The following is a 24,638-nucleotide window of genomic DNA, read 5'->3' as shown; positions in this document are numbered from 1 at the left end:
GATTATTTTCTCAGGTATCTTCAAAATGAATGGAAGGACCCAGACTGTTCAGATGAGTACATTAGTAGATTTTTTTAACTGTCTCCCTGACGGGCGGGGCTTAATTGTTGCGGGCGATTTCAATATGCAATTGAACTGCAGAGATGGCAATCAGCAAGAAGGATCTCAGCTTACAGACTCATGGGATAGATCAGGGCCGGTGCAAGCCACATCCAAGAAAGAAGGAGGAGCTTTAGAACTACTAGAAGACATAATAAAAATAAAGGGATTAAGAATAGTAAATGGGAATACCAGATCAGATAACCCGGCGTCACCTACATATAGGAGAGGCTTATATTCTAGCCACCTGGATTACGTTTTAGTAGATTACGCCCTCTGGAAATCCCTAATTTACATGATAGTTCTCCCTCGTATTGACAGTGATCACCTAGCTTTAAGCACCTCCTTCTCTACTATCTTATTCAGCTCTAAGATACTGACAACGTGGAGTCTAAATAGTGCCCTCACTAGGACCAATGATTGTAAAAATGTGAAATGGGATTGAGTTGAAGGTGATGTAAATTTCCAGCTATTGATCTATAGAATAGTTGCAACAACACTTTCCCCTTTGAAACATACAAATACCAAATTGGTAGATTTGGTCCATATCCATAGTACCCTGGTCACCCGATTAAAACCACACTTCCAGACGGTAAGGAGGCGGACAGAGACTGGGATTAAAACATCAAGGTGGTTCTCCAACTCCTGCCGTCAAGCTAAAATACAGCTACTGGGAGCACTCAAGGAAGGGAATTGTCGAGAGATAAGGAAGAACAGGACTGTATATAAAGATGTACTTAAAAATGCAAAAAAAGAGTGGGCGACTAGGCATTGGAATAGGATGGTTGAGGCGCTCCAGGAGAAGGATTTCAATGTATTCTGGAAACTAGTGGCAGACAAGAGCAGCCCCCAAGGAATGGAAAACTTCCCTGTAATCCAGCCAGAAACCTGGATGACGCATTTTTCAAATGTATACAGAAAACCACATATCAGTAGTACTATTACACCTCTTCTAAAACCTAACGACCTTTTTGTCAATACTTTAACGTGGGGGAGTACAATACCACCCAAATTTGATCTGGACCTTTTTTCACTAAAAGAAACAACAGAGGCTCTCCAATCAATACGTAAAGGGAAGGCCCCTGGTCTTGATCGTATTCCAGGGGATTTATATCTCTCCCGACCGATAACGTGGTCATTGTATCTAAATGCGCTTAGTAATGAGATACTGAGGGGGGGAGGACTTCCTACTACGTGGCAAGGAGCAATTATAGTCCCTATTTACAAGAAAGGGCCAAGGGAACAACCCATCAACTATAGGCCCATCAGTCTTATTGATGTTAGCCAAAAGATATTCACTAAGCAAGTACTGAATAGATTACAGACATGGATAGAGGATTTCCAAATTCTCTCCGATTCTCAGGCAGGCTTCAGAAGATGGCTGAGCACAATAGACCAGGCATTTAGGTTTAACCTTCTTTGCTGGAAATACCTGTCACTTAATAAAAGCCATTTGTATGTAGCTTTTATCGATTTAAAAGCTGCCTTTGATATGGTACCTCGGGATACATTATGGAAAGTTATGGAGAGTTATCAACCTAATAGTGAACTACTAAGACTGATTAGATATCTACACAAAGGGACTTATGCTCACGTGTGCTGGTCAGATAGCGGCGATCTAACGGAAGCTATACCTGTCGATAGAGGGGTTAGGCAGGGGTGCATTTTGGCACCAACACTGTTTAACCTTTACATTAACGGTGCTGCGGACCAACTGCTACATTGTAATCATGATGCCCCAAGGTTAGCTGGAACCCCAGTCCCTATTTTAATGTTCGCCGATGACACTTTACTAATTTCAAGAACACCAATGGGCTTACAAAATGAATTGGACACCTTTTATAATTGTTGTTCTAATAGAGGACTTGAAATTAACCCAACAAAATCTAAGTTTATGGCTTTCAACCCGCATAAACTATTTAGGGGGAAAATGACGATAGCAGGCCAACCAGTGGAGAGAGTCAGCCAATTTGATTATTTGGGGATTAGGTTAAGTGACGACCAACGTTGGTCGGCACAGATCAGGAAGAGTCTGACAGCATTCAGGCAAAGGTCAACAGTGATAGCAAGGAAAATAGCCAATACTTGTGAAGGGGAGATAACACCTGCCATCACCGTTTACAAAGCAGTGGCAGTAGCAGCCTCAATTTATGGTGCTGAGCTTTGGGGACATACGAATTCTAGGTGTCTGACCACAGTAGAAAACCGTTTTATACGAAACTTTCTGAAGCTGCCGATGAGCACCCCTCTCACCCCGCTCAGATTTGACTTAGCCCTAAACGAAATACACAATGAAATTGCACTAAGACCACTAATGTATTGGATTCGTCTTTGGACCTCAGAGTATCGGTCCACTCTCCATATAGCATTAGATGAATTCCTCGTAAGTGACAGCGTACTAAAGATCCCTTGGTTCAGACATATCAGAGATACGTGTAAATTCATTAAAATGGAGGAGGTGTGGAGTGCTCCTCATAATTTGACCAAGGAAATAAAGGAGCGTTTAAAAAGGTGCTATTGGGAGAACATTTTGGCCCAAATTTGGTTAAAAAATCATGGCAGTCTGACTCTACAGTTCTTAGACCATAAATGCAGCCCCAAATTTGAGGCCTATATGGATAATGTAAATCCTCCCTATACTAAAACACTATTCATCAAGTTTAGACTAGGGACTCTCCCGCTCAAGACATTTACAGCACAATGGAGATCGGAGGACTGCAATTCAATATACTGCCATTATTGTCAAAAGACAAAAGAGTCACTCGCGCACTTTATGTTTTTCTGCCCTAGATATCTGGTACCTAGGAAAAAGTGGATTGCTCCATTATGTAGGGCAGTTGGGATAAGGGAATGGAATACAGCATTACGACTTCTAACAACTGACACAAATGATAAAATATTTTTTTCTGTTGCGGGATACTTGCGAAGTGCATGGGCCATAAGAACAAGAGAATTATTATAAACATGTATTTTTAACACATTGGTTTTAGATTATATGCATTTTATATACTAGGTCTTAACTGGATGAAGCTAAAGCCTCAATGGCCTCGATCTTCAGATTTAAAGAATAATGATGATTTGCTTGTTTTTTATAAATTTGTGACCCCATTATTCTTCTAGGGTTCTTAAAGCAAATTATGGAATTTTCACCCTTTATACCAGACAACTGAGATAAATGATAAAATTGGTTCCTCAGCGGTAAGGTACCTATAGAATATAGGGGAGATATGAACTAGAGAATTTTTATAATCACGCGTTTTTAATAATTTGGTTTTAGATTATATTTATTTAGTTTGATAAGTTTTAAATTGATTGGAGCCAAATTATAATGACCTAATATTTTTATACCTTTTAGGACATCGCAAACTTTTTTAAAATAATGTCATCCTTATATCCTTATAATTGTTAACTGATATGTCCCCTAATCATGTTATGTTTTGCATTGTCTACTTTTATGGCTTGTAGCCGAAATAAAGTTATAAAGAATGGAAGATGTCATGAAGTTAGACAAACAGTTGGGGCATTCAGTACCAATATTTGTTTTGGTGTATTTCAGTACTTTTGGCTTGTTGAGAAAGGATGCCCGGAATCCTGATGATTTACTAGATGGACAAGGAGAAACATTGATTTCAACATTCTGTGTAAGGAAGTGTTAGAAATGGGGTTTCTGGTTGGCTAGGGTATGCACCTCAGCCAGGCAGAACTTACCCACTCTAGTCAGGGCAAGGGAGTTGCACGTCCAAGATAACCCCTGCTCACCCCCTTGGTAGCTTGGCACGAGCAGTCAGGCTTAACCCAGAGGCAATGTGTAAAGCGTTTGCACAACACACACAACACACGTGACGCAATATCCCCACCACCAAGGAAACACAGCACCAGATTATATGAAAATATATTGTATCGTACACAAGGCAATTATCAGACCAAACATCACATATCAGTATTATCCTGCTACCTTAGCAGTTGTCAGAACGCTACACATTCGTTAATCTGAAACCTAGCAGTAGTAACACATAACACACAGGTTACTCAGTATTCTGCAACATAAGCAGTAGTCAGGAAAACACGTTATTACATCACAGCACTTGTCGTAAGAATATCATAAAATGCCCATAGTAGGAACATTAGAAAACATATGGCAAATTAGAAAAACATATTAGCAAGCATGTCCATAAAAGGAACATTTGCATACACATATGAAAAACATCAAACGCAGGTAGGTAATATATGAATCAAACAAAAGTCTGTAAAAAGAACTTTGGATTGCAACTATATTGGTCCTTTAAACAGTACCTGGTTGGATGAAGGCACCTCCAGTACCTAGAAGGCGAACAATGGGGCCCCGGCGCTCCTATGCGCAAAATGGGGGCCTCCCTTATACTCTGGGGTCAGAGGAGGGCGACATGCACCTCCTCTCTTTTATAGACAGGCCCCTCCGGGGACCGTGATTACTGGGGGCCCCCCAGGGCCTCAACCGGCCCTCACGAGGGGGGCCAAAGCCAGCAAAAACAACTTTGGGCAGGAGGGGGGCACCACGCACCCCCTCTGGTTTAATGACAGGCCCCTCCCGGGATCTCTGGGGGCCACCCCGGGCCTCCACTGGCCCTTCCACCAACCTGGTTGGGCACACTAATGCCCGTTTTCCCTAACAGCAGAAAAGGAGCGTCCTGCTCCTAACACAGAGGCCAGGGGGAAGGGGGCACTACCCGCGCCTTCCCCTGGTCCTGCCGTGAAGCCACAAGAAGATCAGACCCCTCCTGGGGCCCGAGCAGACACTCTCCTGCACCCGATGCGGTGAGCAAGTGTTGTTCCAGCTTCCCGGCCCGCTGCAGTGATCTTATTTAAAGGGGCATAATGCAGCAAGGAGCCTACGAGCTCCCAAGGCTCCATAAGCGCGCTGCAATAAGCGCTATGGAAGCCACAACCACGGAGAAGCACCCCACGTGAAGAAATGGATGCAGGGGTCAGGGACCATAGCACCATGCCCCTGGGGAGCAGAATCTTAAGACAAGGTCCTCAGGTGGAGGGCCCAGCTACAGGCCAGCACAAGGGAAAGGCAGCAAGTGGCAAGTCCTTCACAGTGACCAGGCAGGTCACAGGTCAGCACAGCAGCAGCAGTCCATGGCTGTTCCTGGTGAGTCCTTTCAGCCTTTGGTGACCAGTTCCAAGATGATTCCAATAGTCTCCGAATTGTGGGGAAAATTCCCCTGTACTTATAGTCAGTTCTTACAGTGTTTTACAATGGTAGGGAGAGGAGGTTCCAGCCAGTTACAACTGGTTCTGGGAGTGCCCCCTCTCTCCTTTCAGCACAGGCTCCAAACATCAGTTGGGGGTTAACATCCCTATTGTGTGAGGCCAGGGCACAGTCTTTACAAATGCAGGTGTGCCCCACCTCTCCCTTCTCTCAGCCCAGGAGGACTATTCAGTATGCAGATGCACCTCTGTGACACCTCAACCATCCCTGTGTACAGGCTGTCTGAAAAGTATGCACAAAGCCCCAACTGTCACTGTGCCCAGACGTGGACTGGAGTCAAGCTGCAAAACACCAGTGTCATAAGCACAGATAAATGCGCACTTTCTAGAAGTGGCATTTCTGTGATAGTAATAAAAAATACACCCACACCAGTAAGCAGAATTTATTATCACCATCACAACCATACCAAACACGCCTACGCTACCCCTCATAAATCAGACAATACTCCTTACACATAAGGCAGGGCATTTCTAATACAATCCTATGAGAAGGCAGCACTCACAGCAGTGAGACACCAGTTAGGCTGTTTGTCACTACCAGGACAGGACACGCAACTTGGCACATGTCCTGCCTTTCTACATACATGGCACCCTGCCCATAGGGCTAGCTAGGGCGTACCTTAGGGGTGACTTACATGTAGTAAAAGGGGAATTCTGGGCCTGGCAAGTAGGTTTAGATGCCAGGTCCCTGTGGCAGAAAACTGCGCACACAGGCCCTGCGCTAGCAGGCCTGAGACAGGTTTGAAAGTCTACTTCAGTGGGTGGCGCAAGCAGCGTTGCAGGCCCACTAGTAGTATTTAATTTACAGGCCCTGGGTATAGAGATACCACTGTACAAGGGACTTATAGGTAAATTAAATATGCCAATTAGGTATAAGCCAATCATACCAACTTTAGCTGGGAGAGCACCTGCACTTTAGCACTGGTCAGCAGTGATAAAGTGCTCAGAGTCCTAGAGCCAACAGTGAGAGGTCCGAAAAACCAGGAGGAAGGAGGCAAAAAGACTGGGGATGACCCTGCGTAAGGCAAAAAGTCCAACAGCAAGCATTGCCAATGAAGAAAGTTAGCTTTATATCAGCTGCGGTTTCTGATAAAATGAGACATGTTGAAAAAGGGGCAGGATCCGGACCAACATATCAAAAGAGATAATATTGTTTGAGGAATAAATGAGTGTAGACTGTTCAACAGTACTCAAATGCCATCCTCTCTGGGAGATGTTTAAGTTGTGCCTGACCTTCCTATCTTGCCAGCGATAGTACAATATTTATGATAATAAATTACCTTCTTATAACATATCGCAATATCAAAGAAGACATTAAAATCTTTGTTTATGGAATGCAGTCATGTTAATTTGTCATTCAAAATGATTACAATAGAATGTTTAATTAAAAGAAAACAGCACTAGTGTTTTTGCAGAAAAATCAGTTAACAGTAAATACATATTTTAAATACCAAACAAACGGAATACCTGATTACTAAGAGTTCATTTTCCTGTTGGCTTGGTGTTGTCTCAATCTTCATGTTTTTGGCTTTCATGTCAATCTTGGCTGTGAACTTCATTGGAGCATTTGCATGAACCTTGGCGTGAAACTCAATTCCAGCCTGGATGAGGTGGGTGTTGATACCCATAGTTGCCACTGTGTGCTTGGAGACACTGAAAGAGAAATCGTAAGTGCTCACAATCCATAAAGACCTTCTGAACCAGCAAACAGGGGCCGTTTCTGGTGTTTATGCCTACAACAACAAATACTCATCTCCACCTATTAACGTAGAGTTTCTTTTTTGTTGACTCAATATGTGTGAGAGTAGGGTAGTCAGAGAAGGCCAGTACAGTGAGGTAATAGTACAAATTCATGTAAATCGTGATCTAAGATCATGGCATCTGACACAGTAGATAGAGAAAGACAAAGGTCACATCGTTATGCAAAATTAACATGCTGGCTACAAACTCTTGGATTATTGGTCTAGGTAATGATAGAACAGCAAAATTGTACTTCCAAAGTACTTCAAGTTAGAGTCATATGGGGAAGGAGAAACAGATGCTAGAGGCCTGCTCTAGAACATGACAGATGGGTTACTCCATCAGAAATGTGAAAGATATCCTGACCACCGTATGCAACTGGATTATATCTAGGCACATGTGATAAAGAGGCAGAACACATGTCATGTCTATGACAGAGTAACTCATTCACCCAACACTAAATTAGGCCCCACATGCCTTTTCAAGAGCACTCCAACAAAGTGCTATAATAAGGCTTAATTGCCACTCAGTGCAATAGTTTGGGAAAAAGAACCTCTGTTCTCAACAATTCCTCAAAAAACAAAAGGTGTGATGGTTGTATCAGTTATGTGCATCAGTTTGCTGATATAAAATGCTTGTAAGTGACATGCAATGCCTCATATACACTTCACAAATTAGCTTGACACTGTTAGACAGTAATACCAATGCACTTACTCTTCCAAAACTGTATTTTGATTATGGTGAGGCTGTTCAAGTTTGCGAGGATTTTCCTGATTGGTCAACATTTGCCCAAAAAGATAAATGCCTGGTGGCATCTTATAAACATTTCATGTATTTGGATGCCTGCTCCATGCTTTCCAGGAGCAATATCTGAGGTACTGGTTCTTCATCCTTATATTGGCAGGCAAGGCAATAAATATTATGGGTTGTTGGATTGAGAGGCTGCTTGTCACCATCTTCTGTCTTTAGCATCTATAGATATTTAGCCGGCAATTTCAAATGATCACAATGTTCCAGGAGACAAAGTCATGTATTTCAGTCTTTTACCTCTTATAACATTATGTATACATATAGGCCATTCCATTCATAGTGATCCTCCAATTAGAGGTATTGGCTCAACCTCCTTACTTGCAGGACATCGTCATATTTGTGAAGAGCCAGGCCAAATCTAAAATCTGCAGGTTAACACTGTTACATGGAAGTGGAAGTAAATGTGCTCTACATCGCCAGAGTGTTGTCATATCACAGTTAATTTTGTTTTATCCAGGTAACTCAGGCTGGATTCAAAGTTCAAAGTTGTATTCATTTAATAAGTTGCTTGTTTGCCAGAGCAGGAGGAAGCATGTAATGCTCCTCTCTTTCAAGCAGCATCCTACCCATCACCTGCCCACCTCCTGACTCTACCCCAGTCCCAACCCAGCCTCGTAGCACTCATAGCACTCATTCCCACCTGCTAAGAGCAGATAGAATATGTGTGTGTTAAATCCCATGGAATTCTGAAAAGTAAATCTGAGTACTCAAAGTTATTCACCATTCCATGTGATATAATTCTTAATAGGCAGTTCGGTGCACAGATACCAGCCAGGATCATTAATTTCCACCATTTTGTGTCTCAGCATCTAAATATGCCGTAATCGTACTTGGGGCCTTAATATTATATCTGACTAAGGGCCTGATGTAGAACTTGGTGGACGGATTACTCCATCACAATGGTGACTGTTATCCCATCCTCATAAATCTAAATCCCATTCTATCATATAGGATTTAGATTTGGGGCAGACGTGTTCTCCATTACCGTTGTTACGGAGTAACCCATCTGCCGATTTCTAAATCTGGCCCTAAGTCACTAGAATTAGGGTGTTTTTTTTCAAATGGAGGCACAGAACTTTCAGAAATAGCCTCCCTGTATATTAATAGTGATCATTTTTCACACTCAGATGTCTGCTAGTCTTTATTGGATAAATTATTATATATTTATTTTACCTTGGAGCTACATCAGCATGAATCTGGATATTAGACTCAAGAAGCTGAGCAAGGCTGAAATCCGAGGACGGAGAGGGAGACACCTTCACATCAGCTGTAAAAGAAAGATTAGTATTGAAACAGAGATCAAAAACATTCAAAAGAGGCAGACATCTTTGTGCAGCACTAGCTCAATAATTGAGTGTGTTTCTGATCATCTTCCCATGCTATAAATATTTATCAATAAATATTAGAAACATACTGTTAACAGCAGCATTCGCCACAGCAGCAGAATATATGCTCAATTCCATGGGCAGACCAACACAGGTGGGAACAATCTGTCGGACCTCAGCTGCCAATACTGGTTGGGCATATTGCACAGCAACACCATTAAAAAGTTTGTTGATCCCAGTCTTCACCATACTGTGCCTTGCTGCTGGTTCATTGAGAGCCTTGGGTGAGACAAATAAACCAGAGAATCATTGAATGAGAAGTACTTTTGCTGTGGAAAGCAATGAGAATACAAAATAGAGCGGTGGTTACCTTAATGGCAGTCTGAATAAACTCCCTGTCAATGTCAAGGAAAGCCATCTCTTGACCAAACAGCTTGATGTAAGCTGAGATTAATGGGGCATCTGCAGGCAGCTCCTTAAAGCCCCGCAGCTGTGGAAAGAGAGAACACAAGTTGTAGGAATTATAAAATAGCTTCCTAAAATCACAATGCTTTCTATATCTAAGTTCACTAATCATTAGAATTCATTAGAATTTCATGTAAAGCTGTTGAACACAGTTAGCAGTCGGGGTGGCAGCAAATAAACCTTTACTCAGGGCATAGGCAGAATAGACCTGTGTCTAGCACAGACTCCTGCTGGCCTCTCACTTTAACTTACATCCTGGTCAGTAGAAGAGGCACACAGAATCAGTGTGCACCTGGGCTTCCGTCAACCTGTTGAAATCTAGGAAGTGACACTCTCAGCTACTACTCCCAGGATTTTTGCTTACTTTGCAGGGATGGGGAAGGCATGACATTGCCCGAGAGAATGCTATAGGTTCTCAGACCAGCCATTCAACATATTTTCATTTAGATGATCTCCCCTTTGGGATGCTGAGTACCCAGATTCCCCCTACATTGGAGAGGCTTTTAAACCTACTTGTTGCAGTCCCTCACATGACCTAGTGCAAGTGTCCTATATGTAGTGTAAGCTTTTGCTGTGGAATCTGTCACTTCAATATTCACACATTAGCTAACTGGGTTCCAAGAGTACCTGTGTTTGAACTATCTCCCCTCTATTGCCAGAGAACTCTTCCTCCTCTTTAAGTAATGAGATACCAAGGGTACTGTTAGAAATGGGGTTTTTGGTTGGCAGTCAGGTTACCCCCTGTCCAAGCAAAAGCCCTCACTCTAGTCAGGGTAAGTCACACACAATCCAAGATTACCTGTGCCCACCCTCTGGTAGCTTGGCACAAGCAGTCAGGCTTAACTTAGAAGGCAATGTGTAAAGTATTTGTGCAATAAATCATACAATACCACCACAAAAATACACCACACAGTGTTTAGAAAAATATATAATATTTATCAGGATAATTGTAGGTCAAAAAGAATAAAGTTGCAATGCGAAATTGTAGAGATATCACTGAAAAGTGATATAAAGTGTCTTAAGACTTTAAAAGGTAAACAAAGTCTTTTTCAAGCACAAGTACCTGGTTTAGAGTGGAAAATCTCCTCAGAGGGCCACAAAAGAAGAGAGGCGTGGAAAAAGGGTGTGTGCGTCGATTTCTCCCCAGCACACACGGACTTGCGTCGTTATTTTTCACGCGGGGAGTCAGGCGTCGTTTTCCGGCGCGCGGACAGTCTCTTTCTGTGGATCGCGGGGATTACCAGATGTCCCGGGTCTGTGCGGGGATTTTCCTGCTTGTTTTCCGGCTGCGCGTCGTTCTGCGGGGCTGCGCGTCGAAATTACGATCTCACGGCAGGCGTCGCGTCGATTTCTCCTCTAGAGGTCGGGCGGCGTTGTCCTTGTGAAGCTGTGCGTCGGATTTCCGGTCGTCCCGAAGGCGTCGCGTCGATCAGCGTCGGTGTGCGGCATTTTTCTCGCCGCGGAACAAGCTGTGTGTCGAAATTTTCGGCGCACGGAGCGTCCAAGTGAAAAAGAGAAGTCTTTTTGGTCCTGAGACTTCAGGGAACAGGAGGCAAGCTCTATCCAAGCCCTTGGAGAGCACTTTCACAGCCAGACAAGAGTTCAGCAAGGCAGCAGGCCAACAGCAAGGCAGCAGTCCTTTGTAGAAAGCAGACAGGTGAGTCCTTTGAGCAGCCAGGCAGTTCTTCTTGGCAGGATGTAGTTTCTGGTTCAGGTTTCTTCTCCAGCAAGTGTCTGATGAGGTAGGGCAGAGGCCCTGTTTTATACCCAAATGTGCCTTTGAAGTGGGGGAGACTTCAAAGAGTGGCTAAGAAGTGCACCAGGTCCCCTTTCAGTTCAATCCTGTCTGCCAGGGTCCCAGTAGGGGGTGTGGCAGTGCTTTTTGTGAGAGCAGGCCCTCCACCCTCCCAGCCCAGGAAGACCCATTCAGAATGCAGATGTATGCAAGTGAGGCTGAGTACCCTGTGTTTGGGGTGTGTCTGAGTGAATGCACAAGGAGCTGTCAACCAAGCCCAGCCAGACGTGGATTGTAAGGCACAGAAAGATTTAAGTGCAAAGAAATGCTCACTTTCTAAAAGTGGCATTTCTAGAATAGTAATATTAAATCCGACTTCACCAGTCAGCAGGATTTTGTATTACCATTCTGGCCATACTAAATATGACCTTCCTGCTCCTTTCAGAACAGCAGCTGCCACTTCAACAGTGTATGAGGGCAGCCCCAATGTTAGCCTATGAAGGGAGCAGGCCTCACAGTAGTGTAAAAACGATTTTAGGAGTTTTACACTACCAGGACATATAACTACCCAGGTACATGTCCTGCCTTTTACCTACACAGCACCCTGCTCTAGGGGTTACCTAGGGCACACATTAAGGGTGACTTATATGTAGAAAAAGGGGAGTTCTAGGCTTGACAAGTACTTTTAAATGCCAAGTCGAGGTGGCAGTGAAACTGCACACACAGGCCTTGCAATGGCAGGCCTGAGACAAGGAAAAGGGGCTACTTAAGTGGGTGGCACAACCAGTGCTGCAGGCCCACTAGTAGCATTTAATTTACCAGCCCTATGCACATGAAGTGCACCTTACTAGGGACTTATAAGTAAATTAATAGTCCAATCAGGTATAATTCAAGGTTACCATGTTTTAAGGGAGAGAGCATATGCACTTTAGCACTGGTTAGCAGTGGTAAAGTGCGCAGAGTCTAAAAACCAGAAAAAACAGTGTCCAAAAAGTGGAGGGAGGCAGGCAAAAAGTTAGGGGTGACTACCCTAAGGCTGTCAGGTCTAACAGGTACCATTTATAGTCTGGCAGAACAATAGTCCTGTTGTAATTTTATAGTACTCCTGTTGGGGTGACCTTTGCGTTTCCGACTGCAGAACCTCAGCTGGTTCTGGCATGGGAGACTCCTGATCCAGTCAGCAATCTTCAGCTGGGACACTTTGTCTGTGCCTCTGTTGGCCCCATATATAGAGTGGTCATTTGAATATATATTTGTCCTCCATGGGATTGCCACCGGTAGGGAAACAGTAGCCCCCGTGGTCAGAGCATAAACATCTTCCATATTGAGGCCATTGTTGTGCTATGGGCTCACTTTGGGGGCTTGTTTTATGAAACGAAAAGTAATGATGAATAGCGTTACATGGTCTTTGATGGATGTGCCCTGGTATTTATGGAATTCATGCCATTACATGTATTGTGTAAATAATAAATTCAACAGATATAAAGGAATGCCTTACCATTTTTTTAATCTGCTGGATTTTCTTGCGCATTGGATATTCTGCAAATGGAATATTCTGTTTCTTGAGAGTTTGTTCCAGACCTTCTGCTCGGACAGCAATCTAGTAACATATTTAAATATAGGTATATGTATGACAGGAGTGATATATCAGTCAGAATCATATTGATCACTGTTTTTGCAAACCATATATTATAATAAGCATTCCCTTACAGCGTTATGCACAGATGAATAAGTGTTTTCTTGCAAGTTGACCATTGATTTGCAAGGTGTCCGTGCATCTACTAACACACTCTTTACTATATATGCCTTTGCTTTGGTTAAAAAGACAATTCACCCATTCTATATTTATTGGTCTAAAAGTCTGATCTTTAACCAGGACAATTGTTACCTCTAGAACATCAGCATCTGCACCAGTGAAGTACCCTCGGGTTTTGGCAAGCAGGAACACAGGGAACATTGTGCTGGCGCTGTTCATGATCCAGATATCTGCAGTAGCTCCAGCCATTAGTGCATCTATAGTAATAGGATAGATATGTTTTTTTGTTTTTTTTAAGTAGCATAACGGTTACTCTTCCCAATGCTTTATTGTGGTACTCCCGTATGGTCATGACAAGTCAAGACACCTATCAAGATTCTCAGTTTTCAAGACACTTACAATGGATAATTCCATGTCACAACATCAGAGTACTTTGCATTGTGCTTGACATGTACAAAGGATTCAGACAAAATGTTCTCAGAACATATATATGCACATAAAGTCCATATTGTCTGATATGTTCCACCTAAGGATGCTGTTCATCCATGCCAATGTATGAAGAATGTGTAATTGACGAAGTGAGGCACACATCACGTTTAAAAAAATAGAGAAAGTCTATATATTAATCAGTGAAGGTTAAATAAGGCACCTTCCATGAAGAACCACAAGTGGAAACAATCGCTCACAACACTGCTCATCTTAATAGACACATTCTTAGTGGTGTCTCAATCTGATCCAATGGCAGTCAAGGTTTACCACCTTAGGACTGTGTGTAAGTAGGTAAATCTCCATTAATGACCTATTGCCACTGCTTAGGTATTTCCTAACCATCAAATATCAATGTGCCTTTTCTGTGTCACGAACAAATAGGCGATGTACACCCTTGACATCAAGTAGTCCGTAAATACTGCTTTTACTTCATCAGCCCAAATGCTTGGTATGCTCCTGGTTTCAACAAGAAACTGTCTACAGTTTGTACATGTGGAATCTAGGTACTGATCAGAAACCATTCGTTTTATTGTTTCCCTGTGTTTGTGTTAGAACTACCTTTGGGGGTGAAGCCAATCAGGACAGTTGGTTAAGGTTTGAAGGCTTCTATAATTGCAGAATGTTTTCTGTCGGTAAAATTGTCATTGACCTTTGACAGTCTGCAGAATGAATTGTGATTTAAATGCGTTTTTCTCATACACATGTGATTCCTCTGTTATGGTTATAGTTCTGTAGAACTTCACATGTGTGTTTGTACTGAGCATTTGTATTGAGCTACATGAAAGCTTGTAAGCTTTGAGAAGGGTTCAGAAAGATTATTAATGCAAGTAGAAAAGGGCTCAAGTGCCTTCTATTCATTTCCTGTACTTACTCTGGGAGGACCCCATGTGTAAAGCTTTGCTGTAACGATAGCTCATTCTGTCTAGCACGGGGTTCAACATCTTTACAGCAACACTGCTAGCAGCAGCCCTGAAGGAAATGATTGAGGTGTTTTTACAGTTGATCTGGCAGGTATGATCACATTTGATTGAGTCTCTGTTCATTTTATACCTTGTGCTTTGACACTTACACTTGATGGAGCGATGGGACTCGGTTTCTGGACAAGGCCTTCATCTGTGAATAGACGAAACTCGCGAGATGCAGGTTCTTTTTGCTTTCCTTTGATGCGATGTTGGCGATGGTTGTTACTAAAGCGAGACCAGGTTTAGTTTCCAACAGAACCATGGAGGACATCATCCGGACTTCGGTACGAACCTGGCGGTCCATGAACATCTGGAGCAGAATTTCCTGAACCTACAGAGAGAAACATAAAATATTTGTTGTAAAAATCAACCCTGAAAACCAAATCAGCAATATCCCGTGATGAACGTTTACCTTTGTACATAACACATAATTTGCAGTGAGAAATAGCTTGATGGGCAGAAGACGCTGTGGTGTGTCTAGTTAGTGAAGAAATGCCTGCCTTCAGTGCAGCAATAACAACTGAAGTACCAGGCACTATGAACTTTCGACTAATACTCGACAGAAGTGGACAACAGACTCAATGTACTTCAGAAGAAGTGCCAAATTGTGATTTAAAGTTTTGTTTCCAAAGTGTGCAAGCGATGAGACGTCAAGGAGTATCATAAGTAGGCACACTCTATCCAAGATGTCTCCTCCAACAGCACATTTACCATTCTCAAGGAGTGAACCAGTAGATGAGTTAATTTCTGTTACCATAAAACACAGCTTGTACTCTCTAGTTTCATATTTTGGTCTGTAAAACACATCTGTGAGTAGAGCAGGCCTTTGTGGAAAAAAAGTCATAAAACACAGCTTGTTCTCTCTAGTTTCATATTTTGGTCTCTAAAACACTTTTGTGAGTAAAACAGGCTTTCGTGGGAAAAGGTCAGAAACTCAGTGTGCCAAAGGGCCAGGTTACTGGCAACATCAATTTCACAAACAGAAGAATAACCTTTGCACGGAGATATCGCCACACTTCTACACATTTCTACATATTAATGAGTATCACGTACTATAAGACAGTGTCCTGGGTGTCTTATAAGAAAATTAAGTGTGAGGTCAACACTAAGACATCTGTTACACTACGAATAGTCACAAACTTAACTATTGCCTTTTTCACATAAACCAGCACAGTTCTTGTTTTCTTAAAGAGACCTAGGGCCAGATGTAGCAAACTTCCAAATTGCGACTTGCAATTTATGAGTCCCAGCGACTCGCAAATTGCAACTCACAATTTGGAATGAAGAAAGGTGTCTGAGACACCTTCTGCGAGTCGCTATGGGGTCGCAAAGACCAACCTCGTTAATATTAATGAGGTGGGTCGCAATTTGCGACCCCAGAGCGATTCAGGGCACTCACGGGGCTTTTTAAATAAAGCAGTGTTTTTTTTTCAAAGTGTAGCCCGTTTTCCTTAAAGGAAAACGAGCTGCACTTTGAAAAAAAAACGAAACCTTTAGTTTCGGTATTTTTCAGGGCATGTAGTGGTCCCTTGGACTAATGCCTGCTCTGAAAAATTATTTTTTGTTACAGACACAAAGGGGAAGGGGTCCCATGGGGACCCCTTCCCGTTCGCGCCTGGGTTACCATCCACTTCAAGTGGATGGTAACTGCGCTTTCATTTGTGACCGCGATTAGCATTGCGAGTCGCAAATAGGAAGGGAACACCCCTTCCTATTTGCGAGTCGGAAATGCATTTTGCGAGTCGGTTCCGACTCGCAAAATGCATTTCTACATAGCAATGAGGCTTTAGCGACTCGCAAACTGCGCTTTTCTCTGTTTGCGACACGCTAAACCCTTGCTACATCTGGCCCCTAATCCCTCCGTGGAGGAAAGAGTAAAAGCGTTCAATAAAGAAGTCAAGGCATGTTATTTAGAATTTAGTTACCTATTTTGTGTCGCTATACTGGGTAAAAGTCTATTAAAACGTTGGCAGAGATAAGATACACAATTGTATCATATCATATCCCCAGCAAACTATACATAGGGGGGCACCTGATTCTGACAAGAGGCTTCTGGATCCTTGGGTTTTGTTTGTGCTATTTTATATTGTAAACATAACTGAACAAAAAAATGACTTGCTTCTTAGAAAGGCTTTACCAGAAATCCGGACAGAAAGCATGGCTGTATTTGTAATCACCCACCCAGTAAACCATGTCAGTATACTAAAATACAGCACTGAGGAGTTCAACTCATATTGGGTTTTACAGATGTGATCCAGTTTCGTTTTCTTGTGTATCTTTAAAAATGCCTAATGCAAAATTACTTTCAAAGTGCGATAAAAATTACCATCTATTTCAGTAGACTCCTTATACTCATACTGTATGATGTGCCTATAGAATACCACTATGTTGGAACTACAGAAACTCTCTATAGAAACCTAAGTTTAATGTTATTCATGGGGGCTGCCCTTGCAAACCTGGGTTTGCATTAACGCCGTACATTCCTATACTACTGGTATTTAAATCTGAACTCTAGAATAAAATGTCATCCTCTCAGGGACAAGCTGGAGAAGGAAAATAGGAAAACAGTGTTTAAATAGCTGGGCAAATAATCAATTTGCATACAGTAGATCAATAAATATTTGTCTGGCTAATTAGCAGTAGGTTGTGGGGAATCTGAGATATCTTCAGGCCACTTCGTAAGTGGGATATATACTGACACCAGATGCGATATTGGAAAATTGACCAAAACTTGGACAGATGAAAATCAGGCATGTAGACACATGATGGCACACTTATTCACATGCACTGTGGATTGTGCTTTTATTTCCAGGCCAAAACATTTGGAAATATATCTATTAGAGGCAGTGTCACCTATGTGGGAAATGTAGCCAGGCTCTGACGGCTAAATAGTCCTTAGAGGACCCAATAAGCAATAAATCAGTGCACAAAGCTATAAATAATAATAATTTTGTTAATCATATTATGTGTAAAGTTAGAAATCCTGAGCACAACTTGCTAAAGTGCTTGTATGTAGTCAAGCCAATAATGTGAAATGGATATTCAATTAACTATTGTGCTGATGGTGAACAATACAATTATTCTTTGGAATCTGGTGTGCATCTTGATATGATGGTTCCTTTGGTGAATCTCACTCCTTCTTTCTAACCTTTCTCTGATCCTCCTTTGCGATGTTCCTCAAAGCCATCACTGCATCGGTCTGGATCCTGACAGGGAGCTGGTAAGCACTGGAGGAGAATCCTGGGAGGAACTTCTGGATGCACTTGATACTGGCTGGCTGTCCTGCATTCCCCAGAGCCTTGAGAGCTAGCGCCATGTCCTCTTCATGGGCACTGTTAGCTGCCTCAGCTGCCAAGTCATGGAGGGGCTGCAAAAGAAGCACATCTAATGCATCACATGTTGCCTCTCTTTCACTCTCATGCTCTCTCACTCATTCTTTAGTTTACCTTCTCTTCACAGAGTAGTCACATGTAGAGTGATAGAAGAATATCTATCAATAGCATAGTTTTTTCCACCCAGAACTGATGTCTCAGACAGTGAAAGTAAAGCTTGAGATATCCATGAAGTCTATTGGCAGGGAGGTGTGGAAAACTCATTCCACTGACACGTATTCATCCACCATTGTACATCGCATATGCTCCCCCATGAAAACCACCCAACACATTTCATGAATGAGCAGTGCAGAGAAAGTGGAATCATGAGAAAAATCACACAAAATTCACCATCCCACAGCTTCTATGTTCCACCACACTCAGCCAAGCTCTGTGTTTTTTCCTCAACCCAACAACAATAACTGATTTTCTGATTATTATTTTGGGCGAAGGCCTTTAAAAGCAGTAAACAGGAGTAACTATTATCTAATTTAATAATGCTGAAGTTGCCAACCTCTAAAGAATAGAAAGCTGATTAGGCCTTTTTAGGATTTGTCTTAAGATCTCCAGATAGCTCACAGAAGTCAGAGGTAAGCATTTAACTGGCTGAACCACCCTGCTTTTTCCTTTAAATAATGTGACAAATGAAATTACCCAGCATTCTGACACCCCCTCCAAAGACCTCTGTGTTTTACTTCCTTCCTCTTCCCGTCATCCAACTTAGAGGTAGTTTGTGTTTCTGGGGTTTTCACTGCAGTGAATAACTGGGTTTCAAATCTCCACGAAAGCCACAAACAATATCTACATCTTCATGCAGTGAACTTATTGTTGATATTGCTCTACTTAAAGTACAATTATCCTTACAATGTTTGATTTTTAGCCCTAATTAGGAGGAGAAAGTAATCTGTCCCACAGACACTCATGTTCTGCAAGCGTGATGGTCTACTGGACATGCTCATTGCACGCACAATAATTTTTTCCACCGGATGCATGTGAGTACTAGTGTGTGGAAATGCAATTTGCCTCTGTTTTAGTACTGATGCTTATTAAGCAATGAAAACATAACATGCTTATTCCTGTTTTTTTGTGGACACTTTCTACTGGTACCTACCTGCTGGTACAAATGGCCACAAAATGGACACAGATGCTGTTGTTTTCATGTTAAAGCACATACTTAAGCGCAGTTTCAATAAGGCACGCTGATTGTGTTAACAAAATAAGTGTGTTCCATGGAAAATCATTTTCTCTGTCAGTTCTGAAAAGTTACTCACGGATAGCGCTTCCTCAGGACAGGAAGAGTGTGCACCGCAGTACTTGTTCACCATGGACCCGTAGGCCAGGATCGCTGCCTTGTAGACGGCAGGGGATTTCGGATGTTCTGCCACTTTCACTAAATCCTGCAGATTTTTAAACAGCAGTCAAATCACTGACATATAGATCATGTGTATTTTATACACCACACATGGTATGGACATTTTCACTACATTTTTGCAATTATGGAGAATATGGTTTCAAATAAAACATGGCAAACATATTACAAAAATACATCATCTGGTTACATCATATGGGTTTGCGCTCTACAGAACTTCCATTTAAGAAATGACTTTACAAGAGTGGACTCGGTTTACATGATATTTTGGGCTACTTGTTGAGCGTCATACACTGATGCCACATAGGATAAGCAACTAAGGATGTATTGGTGAGCCCAACATGTTATGGGTGCGTAATAGCGCGTAAGGGTGATTCTTAAAAGTCCTTGATGGCATGGAGGTATTCCGCAAGCAGTTATTATACGGTTAATATCAGAATATCACTTGCTAATAATAGTATCAAATACATGAAATGCAAATGCCTCAAAAAAGCTTCAGAGTACGCAATTAAGAAAATAAATCTATGTGTGAAATTTAGAATATGCATCCTAAGTGTGGCATTTTCAGAAATGGCATCAAACAACAAAGTGATTAGTGGAATGCTAGAATTATTCTCAACCACTGTAGATTGCTTGGGCTGCATTCTAGTCCATCGTTTCCCACCCACTATGCCGATCTAGCAGAGGCCAGTGACATGAAAATCCATCATGATCCTGCTCCAATGGTAACAGTGTACTTTTCACTGCCATACTGGTCCCTAATGACTCAAGCATCCACAGACCAGTAGAAGTGGCATAGTGGTGTAAAAATGATTTGGGTTCCTTGTATACTCATTCAGAGGGGACCTGGCCTGAAGTTCAAGCTGGACTGTTCCTACTGGAGCAGGACCATTGCAGACTTGCATAAGGCTGGTTTCTGAAGTGGCATACTAGAAAACATGATAGTCTTGGGTGCAAGTCAAGTGTTTATTAGTGGCTGTGGCTTTTTACAAGCATTTCACCCATCGCTTTTGTGTTTTACTTCATACATTTGAGTTAAGTGCTACAGGAATGTCCAGTCTTGGCCCCATGCTCATTGTGTCCCTGGACTGAAGTTGTACCTCACTGACAAGACACAAACGTGACCATCAACTTGGTGTTTTTTTTATTTTTACAAATTGGACACTAAAATAGTATATCCTAAGCTGGGATGATGGAATAACACAATTAAATGATATTTTAACACTGTACAATCAATGACCCCACAGTTTATACTGCTGGAATCCCCTGTACCAATCTGCAAATCTTAACTCGATCAGGAAAACAAACGTGTCCGGGTCTCTTCACAGATAATAAAAGCCTAAGCAGTCCAGTTGGGAATAGAAGTGTTATGAACCAGCGATGGATGTGTAAGTGGGATCTAAATTATCCTTGGAACAGAAAATATATATTTAGCTATTGGTGACTCAAGACGTGACTTTAAAATGAACTGTGGTGGAGTGCCCCTCGGGAATTACGTGTCCTGACAATTGTTCCTGTTGTTTTGCTGTAAATGAGATCCAAGACAATGGGGGTCATTCCGACCCCGGCGGGTGGCGGGCGCCGCCCGCTGGGCGGAAACCGCCAAAAGACCGCACTGCGGTCAAATGACTGCGGGGGTCATTCCAACTTTCCCGATCTCCAAAAGATCGCCCGCCGGCCCAGCGGGAAAGCCCCTGCAAAGAGGAAGCCGGCTCCGAATGGAGCCGGCGAATTTGCAGGGGTGCGACGTGTGCAGTGGCACCCGTCGCGATTTTCAGTGTCTGCAAAGCAGACACTGAAAATCTTTGTGGGGTCCTGTTAGGGGGCCCCTGCACTGCCCATGCCAGTGGCATGGGCAGTGCAGGGGCCCCCAGGGGCCCCACGACACCCGTTCCCGCCAGCCTGGTTCTGGCGGTGAAAACCGCCAGAAACAGGCTGGCGGGAAGTGGGTCGGAATCCCCATGGTGGCGCTGCAAGCAGCGCCGCCATGGAGGAATCCCTGGGCCAGGTGTAAACCGGCGGGAAACCGCCGGTTCCCCTTTTCTGACCGTGGCTTTACCGCCGCGGTCAGAATGGCCCAAGAAGCACCGCCAGCCTGTTGGCGGTGCTTCCGCGGTCCCCGGCCCTGGCGGTCATGGACCGCCAGGGTCGGAATGACCCCCAATGTATTGATCACAATGCCGTTTCTGTAACACCCATTTGATGGTATTGCAAATATGGAATAATGGCTGACACGGGCCCCAGCTGGGGGAGGTTTTAAGTGGGGACATTTGGGTGATTTATTATCATGCATTCTAAGACATAAAACATTGTCCTCCACTCATGATTGTTAAAAAAATATGCTGACGAACACGAAGGAATAGAATGGGAATATTTGAATAGACTTACTTGAGCCACTTGTAAGGTCTGGTGATCTGCTTTTGCAAACTGGACAGCTAGAGTAACAGTCTGTGCTGCCTCCCAAGGGTTCAGCTCCTGGTTGTGGATCTTCTGCTTGATAACCTTCAGTGCATCAATGGTTCCCACTGCTGGGATAGCATTCAGCAACCACCGCCTGCAGGTAACATACAAACCCCAGGAGTTACACAGACACATTTCCAGTGTTACAAGCCATAGGTGTGAGATCATGACAACACATCACCTGTACTGAGGTCTGTCTGCAAACTGCTTCCATATGGCCTGAATATTTTCATAGTTTGCCGCACGAAGAATCTGGGCGAGCTGTAGGAATTTGGCAGGAGCATCGGCATGTACCTGTTGTTGGTTATTCTGCACTAAATGCTGTAGCGTTTCTGCAACCTGTCCCCAAAAGGGAAATAGATGGATTTTTTTCCAAAAAGCTCATAGAAAGGATCATGAAACATACTGTGTCATATATTTGAAAACGCAAGAGGAAAGGAGGGGAATCACAAATTGGAAGATATGAAATTGCTAAAGACAGTTTTTTCTGCCTCTGCTCTCACACTACACCTGTAAGGCCATAGGTGCCTGTTTTATTAGTTGCAGGATAATTTCTGTTTTTCTAGAATTTTCTAGAGATGGATGCACTAGAGGTGCAGCGTGCATCAGAAGGACAAACAACATTTGTCATATAAAACACAGAGACAAGAACAGAAGATGGAAAATCTTCAGCACCATAACTGAATAATCTTTAGGTTCTTTTGAAATTGTCCCAGGAAAGTCTTCTGATTTCTGAAGAAAGTGATTAATTTCAAGGAGAATCAATTGTTCTACTTTCTTTCACCACAATATCATCATGGTGTGTGAACTTCCTCGGGAGAATATGCACGAGATTTAAAACCTTTTCTTTAAATTTGAGGAATTACATCACCATCCAATTCTTAATCAGACCCTGGTGTACAAACCTTTTCTCTCTGTCTAAAAAATGATTCTATAACTTACCCACCTCTCCCCTAGTAGTAATTTCAATCAGTGGGCTTTAAGTAGCTATAATTACAATGTTGAATTTATGGTGATAAAGGCCCTCATTACAACATTGGCGGTATTGACGTCTAAAGACACGGCGACGGCCGCCAACATGCTGCCGCCGTGGCTACCAGCCACCTATGTGTATCATGACTGCCGACGGTATTCGCCAGAATGCTGGCTGAACACTGCAAACGGTCATGGTGGTGGACGGCGGTAAGGCGGCGCTGCTGACAGCAGCACCGCCGCACCAGCAAAACACTGCTGACCGTATCATGAGCAATGATACGTCCTAACGGTGTTTTGTTGGCAGACCCTGCTGCTGACAGCAGCGCTGCAGACCGTCTCCAGCCAGAGGACCCCCTGCAAGCAGATAAGTCGGGTTCTCTGACCAGAGAGGGGGGTGAGGGGTGTTGTGTGTATGTGGGGTGTGTGTATGTTTTGGTATGTGGGTGTGAGTCGCATAGGATGCATGCATGAATGAGTGATTCGTGAGTGTTGTGTGTTGTGAATGCATGTGTGTGACAAAGTATGTTGGTTTGTGTTGCGGTGTGTGGGTATGTATGTGTGCATGCGTTGGTGGTGGTGGGTATGCGTGTGTGCATGTGTGTTCATCTGTGCATATCTGGGTGTGATTTTGTGGGGGGGGAGAGTGGGAGAGGGAGGGTGGTGGAGGACTGTGGGGAGGGGGGGGAGACCCGTATCAGTGCCAGGGAAGCGATTCCCTGGCACTGATAGTGCTTACCGCCATGATGTATCTCAATTGAGTCAGTCTGGTGTCATCCAAGTTTTCTCCTCGTCCAAGCATTTGTTAAAGGTCTTAAACCATTGTGGCTTGACCTCTACCTGTACAGGAGCAGAAGCCATGTTCATGAGTACAAACTGCCACCTCTGGATTCGATAATTGGTAAAGGCATTGTAGGTAAGCCCTGTATAGGGCCTGCAGGTCCTAGAAGGTATGAGAGCTGGTTTTATGGTTTAATGTAATTTTTTAAGCGCTACAAGGGATTACATACTTGCTTTTTTATTTGAGACCTTCTAAGAATTCTAAAGGACCATCTGGTGAATACTGCCTCAATATATTTTAAAGCCCAAGCAGACATCATCAAACGAAGAATATTCTAGAATACTTATTGTTGATAATTGATAATGATGCACACCTGGGTAAAAATAAATGTTCTTTTGTCAGGCATGGGAAGCCTCTGTCGTTTAAACCAGATTCTAAATCTGATAATTTATTGCTTTGATGTAGCAAAAGTTGATAACGAAGCCCATAATCCACTTGTTAGAAATGGGGTCTCTAGTTGGCAGAGGCATACATCCTTGTCCAAGTAGGGACCACAATCCTAGTCAGGGTAAGTCACACACAATTCAAATTATCCTGTGCCCACCCACTGGTAGCTTGGCACTTAACTTAGAAGGCAATGTGTAAAGTATTTTTGCAATAAATCATGCAATAACACAGTGAAGACACCACAAAAATACACCACACGTTAGCTAAGTAAATTAAGGTTAAAACGATCAAGATTTGATAAGCAAAAGTTGAAATATCACTTTTGCAATGAAAAGAAGAGTCTTAAGTTCTTAAAAATCAGCAATTGTCTATTTTGTGCACAAAGTACCTAGTTTGCATCAAAATTACATGCATGAAGACCGCAGAGGAGGAGATGCATGGAAAAAAGAAGGTGTGCATCAGATTTCCTGACGCAGCACAGATGATGCGTAGATTCCTCCCACACTGCAAGGGCTTTGTGTTGATTTCTGGTGTGCAGTCTTGGATCGTCACTGCAATGCAGGGTCTTTTGACACCCAGAGACAATGCCTTGAAATGCTGGGCG

At 43.0% G+C, this 24,638-nt stretch overlaps 1 protein-coding gene across 2 annotated transcripts in view; it reads right to left on the bottom strand.

The window, feature by feature from the left end:
• LOC138293201 (vitellogenin-A2-like) overlaps positions 1 to 24,638 on the bottom strand; it is a 79,166-nt gene that overhangs the window by 34,170 nt on the left and 20,358 nt on the right. For both annotated transcript variants that reach the window (XM_069232288.1, XM_069232289.1), the window contains exons 8-19: positions 22,016 to 22,173; positions 21,763 to 21,928; positions 19,277 to 19,402; positions 17,783 to 18,001; positions 14,742 to 14,965; positions 14,544 to 14,641; positions 13,316 to 13,440; positions 12,926 to 13,027; positions 9,598 to 9,717; positions 9,317 to 9,506; positions 9,076 to 9,169; positions 6,820 to 7,005 (exon numbers count right to left, since the gene is read on the bottom strand). In XM_069232288.1, the coding sequence (XP_069088389.1) occupies positions 6,820 to 7,005; positions 9,076 to 9,169; positions 9,317 to 9,506; positions 9,598 to 9,717; positions 12,926 to 13,027; positions 13,316 to 13,440; positions 14,544 to 14,641; positions 14,742 to 14,965; positions 17,783 to 18,001; positions 19,277 to 19,402; positions 21,763 to 21,928; positions 22,016 to 22,173 (1,808 nt within the window). The remainder of the gene's footprint in view (positions 1 to 6,819; positions 7,006 to 9,075; positions 9,170 to 9,316; positions 9,507 to 9,597; positions 9,718 to 12,925; positions 13,028 to 13,315; positions 13,441 to 14,543; positions 14,642 to 14,741; positions 14,966 to 17,782; positions 18,002 to 19,276; positions 19,403 to 21,762; positions 21,929 to 22,015; positions 22,174 to 24,638) is intronic.

This window comes from Pleurodeles waltl, chromosome 4_2 (genome assembly GCF_031143425.1).
Source record: "Pleurodeles waltl isolate 20211129_DDA chromosome 4_2, aPleWal1.hap1.20221129, whole genome shotgun sequence".
Lineage (NCBI taxonomy): Eukaryota > Metazoa > Chordata > Amphibia > Caudata > Salamandridae > Pleurodeles > Pleurodeles waltl.
The sequence above is the reverse complement of the archived record's forward strand: the minus strand, read 5'-3'. Positions and strand labels throughout refer to the sequence as shown.